Below are 11,527 nucleotides of genomic sequence, written 5' to 3' on the forward strand. Positions count from 1 at the left end.
GTTTTTCTTGTGATGTCTGCAGGTTAAGTGGGGCGTAAAGGACAGCAACTCCTTCTGAAGGAAGCACCAATGGCGCAGTACCAAGAAAAGATCTCCTCCTCACCGGCCTCCATCGAAGGCCCAGTCAAATATGGGACGCTCATTGTCCTGGGGTATGAAACATTCATTTATTAATATTCATCAGATAGATAGGCTCTATGCACAGCAGCCATATTGGAAAGCAAAAAATAAAACAAAATAATATATTAAAAAAAGGAAAAGAATAACCTCACCTTAATGAAGCGAGATTCTTATGTTGTCCGTTATGGGCTTCAAACTAATTACACATTTTGAATTGAATAAAACTAAAAGTGAACTTCCTCAAATCATGCTACTGGTTGCGTGACAAAACTGACAATTGTGGTGTTGCTTTGTCTTTGATCAAACTCATGCACGCCTAAATGTAAATGTGTAAATTACACCACTGCTGAAAAACGTCCCAGCCCAACAGTAACGTAATTAATAATTGGGCCACGCGACCCGGAAATTACCATAATAATCCTAAAACGGGGGCAAACATTTTTTTTACAGCCGTTTGGCGGCCTGTAAATGGCGCGAGAACGGCCGCGTTCTGGAGTTGGACATATCAGGTTGCCACCCGTACAATAGGAATTGTGTAGTGTAGAGCCAGATAGGTAGTTCAAGGGCAAGAGGCAAGGATCAGTATTTACTTGTTTGGTTTACATGTGAGTAATCTGAGAACCCAGATAAAAAAAAAGGAAAGACAGCGCCCTCTGTTGTTTTTCACTTTTGCATTTGAGCTGCAGAGCTGTGAATCTGTCTAGAGAGATTAGCATACAAGAAATGGCATCTCTGTTGTCACTTTGTGATTCTGCCTAAAAGCTTATAGATAAGGTATTTTTTTTATGAAGATATTCGGTGTGGAGGGAAATACTAGTGGACCTGATATAGAGCCCTGAGCCCCTAACTGGTTCAGGCTTTAGTGGCTTATCACAAATATAACTGATAAAGTTACACATAACTTAACTTGTGAGTAAAGCATTTTTATAAAAATGAAGCTACATATTACTGCACTGTCCACACGTTACTAAAGATCTGAACAGAAATGAAGCTTGTGGCAAGCTTGCTTTATTAACCGCAGTGTTCCCACCACTGTTTCATCTTCTATTCACAGGTACAAACGGGGGCCCAACGGGGACAAGGCCAGGACCAAAAGCCCCTTCGCTTTGTGCCAGAGACCCGAGGCCAACGGTGTGAAACCAAGCACTGTACACGTGGGCTGCGATCCACAGGCAGCTACTGTAAGTACTCAGAATTGGGACTTAAAAAATACTTTGTTACTATTAAATAACAGACCACTGTCTAATCAAAGACTCGGAGCACCTGCTCATATCAATCTGCACTACTTGATTTTGTGCGTATCCAACTAGACAGCCATGTAAACAAACACACCATGTCATTTACAACTAAACATTGCTCTCAAGAATGTTTTTGAAAACATTTGAAGCGAGAAATACACAATGCAGTAACCAAAAATGTATTCTATTTGATCATCACTTCCTTGTTTTCCGAGGCCAGCGCAACGTGGAATACTTTCATTACCCTAAGCAAGGAAATACTTTGTTTTGTTGTTACTTTTGGGTCAATTTATTTATTAAGTAGCCGTGTAATAAGCGGGATAATTGACGCCTCAGTGTTTAATCATCCTGTCGGGTGTTATTTCTCAACAGGATGACAGGTGCGGCGTCAATTATCCCTTATATTGCTTAAATACTTAAGCTTCAGATATTCAAAAAGCTCACAAGCTCGTTGAAGCTTGTAGATCTTTCTTGTAGTTCGCCATTTCCTAAGAATTTTGATTATTTCTCATTACGAAATAATAGTATCAAAAGCGTAAATACTCAATTAAAGTAAAAATACCTCAAAATTCTACTAGAACTTGAGTAAATGTATGTGGTTACTTTCCGCCGCTGTCTGCAATCCACTGCTAAATCCCCAGTATCTTTTGATACTCCGATCCACTCCACTACTACTGTACATTAACCACTGCAGACCTATATCTAATATATTGAAAATAACAGATCTATAAGCACACAACGTGTCGTGATGTGACACCTTGTGAGCTTGTACTATGTTCTCTTTTATTGTCTTTCATATTTCTGGAAAATATTTTTTGTTTTGTTTTGGAAAATGTCAATTTCAATACAGCAATGCCATATTAAAAATACATTTTGTAATTTGTTCTTTTGAAGCATTTTCAAAGCATGCACAACAAATATTAGTATTTTTAAAAGCAAGTATTCCAGTACTTTAACGTACACATTTGACAGAGCATCTTCCACTTGTAGTTGAGTAATCTATGCTTTGACTCTGAAGTACAGAGGTTGAGTACTTTGTCCAGAACTGGAGGTTTCTAACAGTGAACTTCTCTGTGTTTCATAGGCTATCTGCAACAAGGACCAGCACAGCATATCCTACACTCTCTCCAAAGGGAACACGGTTGTGGTGGAATACGCTCCTGACACAAATACGGACATGTTTCAGGTATGTAGGATCCATAATGCATACACGATGTTTTGCAAGTAGGCCCCCAAATAATTGCCAAAACATACCACTGATCCAAGGTGGAACACAATCGATTGATTGGTCATTAAAATAAACATGCTCTGATCTGAAAATGCATGCTATATTCTGATAGTTATAGTGTTTGTTCAATAAGAGGGGTCTCCCTGACTCTGCAGCTCTTTAGCAAACAGGAAAAAAAAATCACCAAAGAATGAGCAGACAAAATTGGAATTGGAACATAAAAATTGAAGCTCATGAATGGTGATTGTGGGGTTCTCTCTCCTGAATACCTGAAATTGGTGACCTTAAAATTTATTTCTGTTCTCTAAAGAGGTGGAGAGATGGGGAGAAACCTATTACTGAACAGATAATGTATATAGCATTGATTAGCATCTGAATATAGAGCTTTAATCTTTTTTTACATAACACTTTTCTTTTTACATAAAGACACACTTTAAAGCTGCAATCCTCTTATTTGACATGATTTTAACAATCTGTATGGTAGAGTATGTTAATACAATATAACTAGTTCATCTGCAGTGGTTGAAGGTGGACTCCCTACTCTTCCATTGGGAGATTTAGACTTTGATTTAGATTTAGATTTAGAGCTTGTGAGCAGATCTGCTATTTTAGCTGTTTTAATGTTTTTTATGTTCATGTTTACTTAAAGTAGGGACACTAGGCTGAAATTGGTTAACACAATGTCAAAACCAATTTCAAACAAATAAGACAAGCTGTGAGTGACAACCCCTTGTGTGTTTGTCTATAACAGATCGGGCGGTCCACAGAGACACCCATTGACTTTGTGGTGACGGACAGACGAATCTCGCGCTTCGCCTGCCGCATCATCTGCCAGAGGAGCCCTCCCTACGCCGCACGCATCTACGCCGCCAGCTTCGACTCCTCCAAGAGCATCTTCCTGGGTGTAGGTTATGAAAAATGTCAGATGAAATGTCTAATACACAATTGTGTCTGTGTGACTGTGCAGGGCGTTGCTGAAAAAGAGCTCTCATGCTCAGCATACCTACCCTGGATAAATAATGGTAAAAAAAATTGCTTTTAGATCTGCTACTTTAAAAAAAAAAGTTCAGTACTTTTACTTTGCTACTATAAGTAGGCCTACAGTACACGTATTTTGATGCCAATACAACATTTTGAATACAGGACTTTTACTTGTAACAGAATGTATATTGTGGTATTGCAGCTTTTACTTTAAATAAAACATTCTTCTTCCACCACTGCCTCCCTCCCCCCATAGGAGGATGCAATTAAATGGAAGATGCCTGACGGTCAGATGAACGGACTGACCACCAACGGCGTGCTGGTGACGCGCCCGCTCCATGGCTTCAATCAGGACTCTAAGCCCGGCCCGTGGAGGGAGATCTCCGTCTGCGGCGACGCCTACACCCTCCGGGAGACCCGTTGGGCTCAGCAACAGCGGAAGATGGTGAGGACTATATATATGTACATGTTCACAACAAACAGTGTACACGTGCACAGACAAATGATTAAAACGAAATAAATCCAGACTAATAGTTGGCAGTGTACATCATTGTACGGAACATGCTACGGAAATCAGAGGGTCACACGATTTAGTGCACCACAATTGCTGCCTTTGTTTCATACATAAATACAGAAACAAACAATAAAGCATGCACATCCACTCACTAAAAAGGTCAGAATCCAAATAGAATAAAGTTCGCAATAAAGTCTGCTTTGGAGCATCGATGTGTGCAGACTTTATTCTCTTACATAAATGCACACATGACCCTGGTAGAAGATCACATAACAATAAAAGTGTCGCTCTGCTCGCTGATTTGCGTATCATGGATCATTTGTGACTGCAGCACTGATGTAAATCAAGTTGTGATAATGATGATTGTTGATTCCTTAAATTTGAGATAAATTACTCGAAACAGACTTGAGTTTGTCTGAATGTAGCCTGTACTGCAGTTGATAACAGCTTACGAATGCGTGCATTTAGATCAATCGTGTGACTTGTACACCCGTGATGAACGTGACATGAAAAGAAGCCAAGCGTGTTGCTTGGTGGGTGCCGTGTGCCCGAATCACTGTTCCATTGAAAATTATGATAATAATAATAATAATGTGGACAACGCGGTCATGGGGTTATTATCAGCTAGGCCTAACCATCAATTAGTTGAATTGTAACCCATGTTGTTTATTGTTATTGTTTTTTTTAGCTGTATTGTAGAAATGGTATGAATGTATTCATTATTGATTGATTTATTTGTATTTTTATGTGTGTCTTTGCTACCCCTCTCCCCCAAACACATTTGCTCAAGCACTCAAAGTGCCAACAAATGGAAATAAGCTTCATCCTTTTGTGTACACATCTATGTTCATCATATAGATGCATTCTTGTACAAAACAAAATCAACCAAATCTTGAATATCTTCTCATGTTTCCGTCCAGGTGAACGGTGAGTCTCAGGAACTGGTGGATGGCTCGCTGATCGACCTGTGTGGCGTGACCCTCCTGTGGCGCACGGCCGAGGGCCTGGCGCGCACGCCGACCATGGAGGCCCTGTGCCAGGAGCTGAACGCCGGGCGGCCCTGGTGCCCGGTGGTCTTCAACGAAGGCGAGAAGCAGCCCTGGGCCTACCTCCAGTGCGGTCATGTGCATGGAAGCAGCGAGGCTGAGGTGAAAGTTAGGCCTGAGGCAATTATTACATAATAGCCTGACCGCAAATTATTTGAGTTAATCACAATTATTTCGCTTCGTTAGAATCCTGATCCATACGAATTCATCTGTTTAAAAAAATTGAAAATATCCTATCTAAAGGCTCACAAGGTGTCGCATTGCGACGTCTTATGAGCTTGCAGATAGGACAATTGTTATATACTTTTAATGCAATTATTAAATATAGTACATTATCATCATTACAAATGCATCATTATTTATCTTGACAATTGTTACCGGTCATTGTCAGGCATTTCTTTCTATATTTTAGTAATAGGCTTTGTAAGTTATTTGTCATATCTGCATTGTGCAAACTTTTGTTTACAAAGCCAAAAAAGTCATTTTTGTTTATATGTTCTCGCAATTATTTGAACGACTATTAATCATCAGCTATAATGTCATGATGGTGACAACCCTCTAGGTGGAAGCGGATGGCCAGGAGCGCGAGTGTCCCAAGTGCCGGGTGCGGGGCCCCTTAGTGCCTCTGCAGCTGGGCTACGAAGTGGGATTTTTCCTGGATGCCGCATCCCCCACCCACGCGTTCGTCCCCTGTGGCCATGTGTGTTCAGAGAAGACCGCCACCTTCTGGAGCCAGCTGCAACTGCCTCATGGGAAAGACGGCTTTCACGCAGCCTGTCCCTTCTGTGTCCAGCAGCTGGCAGGAGACACCGGCTACATCAGACTCATTTGGGTAAATATATATATATATGTATACATTTATATGAATATAAGGACCCCCAGTCTGGTATATATTAGGCCACGGACCCCTGAGTTGCTGACAAAATAAATCATTACATATAATAAAAACTAATAATGTGAGTTCACACCACAACTATGACAAATACAATGGTGAACAATAGTTATAGTTATAGAGCTTCCAGCAAATGGCCCTAAACTCTGAGATTTAAGGGCATTGAAGTTACCAATCATTTAGCTGGTCTGGGCCCCACTTTGAGAACCACTGCTGAAATGTTGTGACCAGGCCTTCCTCCTCAGAGATGAGAAAAGGCTGGGAACAAAGCTGTCATTGCAACTGGTTGGCAGAGACATACCACCATGATGCAGAATTTATAGTCTGTCTCTGTTCTGTCTCAGTAAACACACAAGCGCAAACCAATACTATGTTGCCATAGTATTTGTCTTTACCTCTTAAAGGGATATTTCACTTTCAAACATGTTTGGGGTCATTTTAACATCTACTCAGGCTTTTGTTGTATTGTGAAAATCATGAAGTCCTGACCTTCAGGACTTTTTGCATCATATCAGATATGGATATGTATTAACTTTGTTTTCTACATGTTTGATTGTTTTTGAAGGTTGGCGAAGGACACACATCTGTGGATAATTCAGAAAATATCAGCCCAGAAGACATCAAACACCAAAGAGTTAATGAACTGTTTTCTAGACTTAACCTCAAACACAACTATCAAAATAAGTTGACAACTGCTGACTTTCTGAAAATTCTCCCTTCTATAAAGAAGCATGATCAGATAACTGAGGAAGACATAGCTCATACATTCCTTCACAAGTTGTTGATGCTAGACTATAGAGCCAGGTACATCCCAGTCACTCCAATTGCTGATGAGGTCATAACTGATTATGATATGTTCAGCTCCACTGTAGACACTAGTCAGAGCATGACGCAGAGCCATGTCCATCCAATGGACGTTCAGATGGCTGTGTTTCACTGCTCAGATAGCTTCCTCAGGCAGAACATGATTACCAAACTATCACAGTGTCAGTATGCCTTACCTTTGCTAGTGCCTGACCCGTTCACAAGGGACATTGAGTGTCCTTTATGGACGTTTAGACAAATAAGAAAAGCCTGGAAGGTGACTGATAAATCAGGTGCCATCACAACTAAGAACATGCCTATTTACCAAGCTGAGACACCTATGGTGTCATTTTTCCGCCTGGGCTCTGAGTCACCATCCAAATCTCAGCTGATAAATGCCATAATCAATGATAAGCACAGCACGTTCTTTCATAGGGATTGTCCAGGAGCCACCAAATCTCACTGCCTGATAGATGGTATGGCAGAGATCGCCTGGTACTGCCCTGATGGAAAACCCAACGATGCTTTCTCTGACTGTGTTGCCTTCTGCAATCTTCACGGAGATGCTGCATCACATGAAAAACAGCGTGAAATACTGGTCAAAAATGCCTCTGTCAATGTTGTCCTTGTACCTAAACTGGGAGAAGGTGACAAAGGTAAGAACATTCTGGCAGACCTTCGCAAGGGTCCAAAACCTCTCATTTGTCTCCTAGCTGATTCTGGCTGTGCTGCACAGAAGTTTGGACCAGGACAATATAAAATGGGTCTGAAGAATAGAGGTCAGGCAGTTGTGGCTACAGAATTGAAAGAAATACTTAGAAAACTTTTGTCAACACCGTTTACATCCTTCCAACTTGATACCATGGCATGTGTCTCTGAAATCAAAACAGATGAAGCTGACCCTGCATGCCAAAGAGGGAAATCTGCCGCTCTGCAGATTCTGACATTGCTTGAAGGAAAGAAGCTTTCCGAGATCAAAGACACATTTCTGCCATGTCAAGGCCAATTGTGGCATGAGTGGTGCAAAATCAATAAAGACCAGTACCGCCTCAAAGGAGACGAGAAGGAGAAAGCCAAATGTAAAATAGAAAGTGAAATGGAGCAAAAAAGATGTGACCAACGAGACAAATCCTCCAGTCAGCTGATGAAGCTGTTTATTGAAAACCTGCATTCTCTGGAATGGACTGAAAAACTTTACTTCCTAAAATGGATTGGAATCTTACTGGATAACTTCTCCACGGATGAACTTTATCAAATCAACCAGGCATATGCTGCAAAGTGCTCTGAGGTCTCAGCTTTGAGAAAGAAGCGTGATTTAGTTCAGCTGAAGGAGAAGCAAACGGAGTTGGAAAGAATGTCAGAGAAACTGCAGTCAGCAACAGTTGGAATGGAGCACATCTTGAGAGAAATAGGGCAAATGTATGAAGCCCATGCATCTTTCAAGGAGAAAGGAGACTGGTCTCAATACCCTAAGCTGGCTGCAGAGCTTATGATAGCAGGACATCCAATGGAGCTGATGGACGGAGATGCAGCTCATGTGCCTTTAACATGGATCACTAGTGTTCTAGATGAGGTCATCATGACACTCGAAGACAAGAGAGTTTTTGTTTTGTCAGTTTTAGGCATCCAGAGCAGTGGAAAATCTACAATGCTGAATGCAATGTTTGGATTGCAGTTTGCAGTAAGTGCCGGCAGGTGCACTAGAGGGGCCTTCATGCAGCTAGTTAAAGTGTCAGAGGAGAAACAGAAAGACTTCCAGTTTGACTATGTCCTGGTTGTGGACACTGAAGGACTGCGTGCTCTTGAGCTGGCAGGGAAGAACACTTGTCAACATGACAATGAATTGGCAACATTTGTAATTGGCCTGGGAAACATGACTTTGATCAACATCTTTGGAGAGAATGCATCTGAGATGCAAGACACTCTTCATATTGTTGTTCAAGCCTTCATGAGGATGAAGAAGGTTAGGATGTCTACAAATTGTCTGTTTGTTCATCAGAATGTTACAGCTATTGATACTGGGAAATTGAAGGAGGGAAAGAAACGCCTAGAAGAGGGTCTCGATAAGATGACCAAGCTAGCTGCCAAAGAGGAAGTGTTTGATGCAGAGTTCTTCAGTGATATCATTGGATTTGATGTGGAAACTGATGTGAAATACTTTGCCCAGCTGTGGGAAGGCAGTCCACCCATGGCCCCTCCAAACCCAGGTTATAGTGAGAGCATCCAAGAGCTGAAGGACACGATCCTCTCAAAAGCATCACAGTCTCGTGGAATGACATTTTCACAATTCAAAAGCACCATTGAAGACATTTGGAACGCCCTGCTGAAAGAAAACTTTGTTTTCAGTTTCAAAAACACACAGGAAATTTCGTTGTACAGAACACTTGAAGAAGAGTATGGGAAATGGACCTGGGCTTTAAGGAAAGAAATGTTGATCATTGAAAACCAACTCCACACCAGAATTGATAATGAAAAGACGATTTACAAGATTCAAAATGAGCTTGTCAATGGAATGAATAAGACTCGTGAAGAAGTGGAAGAAAAAATGAAAAAGCACTTTGATGATGCTAACGATGGACTGGTTCAGTGGAGAGGACGATTTGAAACCAAAATCAAGGAGTTCCATGATGAATTGGTGAAAGGAGCCAAACAGAAGCTAGAGGAAATTATTCAGCAGAGTGATGCTCGAAGGAGTCTGGATGATAAGAAGACAGTCTACGAGAACAAGCTCCTACAGAGGAGCAAAGAGCTTGCCTGTGAGTTAAAAGACAAGGCAAACGATGAAAAGGAACTCAAAAGGGCGTTCGATGGTCTTTGGGAAGGTTGGGTTGCTGACTTCACTGCACATATTCCTTCCATAAAGGGGATCGACATTCAAAAGGATGTCGATTCTATCCTTCAGGATATGGGCATTGAGGGTCATCTTATCGACGCACGCAGACGCTGTGGTAATTACAAAAAAATAACAAATCTAGGGAATTATTCAGATTATGTAATCCTTAAAGGCATGGTCTTGAAAGGCGAACAGCTGCTTGGGATTACAGAACCACTTCCTTATGAAAAGGCTAAAACCTTCATTCTCAATGTTATGGAACAATCCATTGCCTTAATTGAGAGCAAACCAGTTAAGACCAGAGGCTACAGTACCGGTTATTTGCATGAAGTAGCAGAGAAGGTCATAAACGAGGTCAATGAATTTGATTCAGACAAGACCTACGCCCTTAAACCGAAGTTTAAAGTTGATCTTTTACTTCATGTATTCCAAACTGCAGAACATTGTCTTACAAGCTCTCACAAAGAATTCAAGAAGAACAATGATCCACTCACTTATTTGGAAAAAATAAAGGATCAATACTACAACGTGTTCCAAGGCCATTGTAAAGGAAACTCTTCTGCCGCTGTGCTTGGTGGATTGCTTTGTAGCAAACTGAAGGAGTCTGCCACTCAGGCTGTCTATGACAAGACTGCCATTCACTTGGCTGGAGAGATGAAAAATTGTTTCCCTCCCTTCAGTGGGAACAGGGTGAACTTGGAGAAACATATTTTACAATCACTGGCAGAGCAAGCAGACTTTGACAGTTACATGAACTACATCAGAGATCCAAAGACACACATGGAGACATTTATACAAGAAACTGTTCAGAAATACATCTCGAACAATCATGAGAAGCTATGCAGTATCATGCAGAATCATGCAGAAGATGTATGCAGGCTTCTGAATCAAGCAGTGCATGAGGCGACACAGAAAGTCACAACTCAGAACGGAGACACAGACATGTGGCTTAAGGAGTTTTCCACTCTGTTAAAAGATGATCTACAATTTGACACCAACTGCAATGGAAACTTCAATGACATAAACCACTTTGACTTTCTTAAAGATGAGATTAAGAAAGGCCTTGATTCTATGAGGGTGGATTTGACAAGACTCAAAATCAACGTGGTGGATGTCCGAAAGAGGCCAGATCAAATTCTAATCGACCAATTGTGCAGTTGTTGCTGGGTGGGGTGTCCTTTCTGTGGCGCCATTTGTACCAACACCCTTAAGGATCACAGTCCGGATGATCACAATGTCCGTTTTCATCGCCCTTCTGGAATTGATGGAGCTTACATTGTAGGTAAACCAATACTTGCTGTTACTTTCTGCACAACAAAGGTTGGAGGTAATGAAAATTTCATCATTAGAGGTCAAGATAAGTCCATGCCATTCAAAGAGTATCGAAAAGGTGGTCCAATTTATGCCAACTGGAAAATTACCGCTGAAGAGTCAAAATTGCCATACTGGAAATGGTTTGTCTGTCAATTTCAAGATGACCTGGAGAAACATTATGGCAAAAGGTTTGCGGGCAGCGAAGAGATTCCAGAAGAATGGAAAAAGCACACCAGAGAGGACGCTATTGAAAGCTTGAAGGAGTTGTAGTCTGTGACTGGAGACATCCACAACCCTACTCAAAGTAACACAATCTATACTATTGCTTAAAGGAAACTCACTGCAAAATGTGCACAAAACAAGATTGATTGATCGAATACTTTAACAGTATGCAAAAAAAGCACAGAAAGTACAGTTCTATACAAAAGGATTAAACCCCAAAAACCACTATGGCTTGTTTCCATTGGGGTCCTATGTATTCAAGGGGGGAGGCATTTTTTTTACCTCCTTGGCTATATGGCTATATTTAAATTGTATTCCACATTTTTGCAGTGATA

The 11,527-nt window shown here is 41.1% G+C and overlaps 2 protein-coding genes across 2 annotated transcripts; both read left to right on the forward strand.

The window, feature by feature from the left end:
- Nucleotides 1–69: 69 nt before the first annotated feature.
- Nucleotides 70–6,328, forward strand: LOC311058663 (E3 ubiquitin-protein ligase pellino homolog 1-like; the record flags this gene model as incomplete). The annotated part of the gene is made up of 8 exons (XM_084076126.1): nt 70–152; nt 1,175–1,301; nt 2,443–2,544; nt 3,338–3,490; nt 3,824–4,012; nt 5,002–5,235; nt 5,690–5,959; nt 6,251–6,328. 8 exons carry the CDS (start codon nt 70–72, stop codon nt 6,326–6,328), a joined length of 1,236 nt encoding a protein of 411 aa, XP_083932252.1.
- A 577-nt stretch (nt 6,329–6,905) lies between these two features.
- LOC311058664 (interferon-induced very large GTPase 1-like) lies at nt 6,906–11,260 on the forward strand (the record flags this gene model as incomplete). The annotated part of the gene is made up of 1 exon (XM_084076127.1): nt 6,906–11,260. One exon carries the CDS (start codon nt 6,906–6,908, stop codon nt 11,238–11,240), a length of 4,335 nt encoding a protein of 1,444 aa, XP_083932253.1. The 3' UTR covers nt 11,241–11,260.
- Between the last annotated feature and the right edge of the window lie 267 nt (nt 11,261–11,527).

This window comes from Gymnoscopelus microlampas (assembly GCF_963454915.1).
Source record: "Gymnoscopelus microlampas genome assembly, chromosome: 13".
Lineage (NCBI taxonomy): Eukaryota > Metazoa > Chordata > Actinopteri > Myctophiformes > Myctophidae > Gymnoscopelus > Gymnoscopelus microlampas.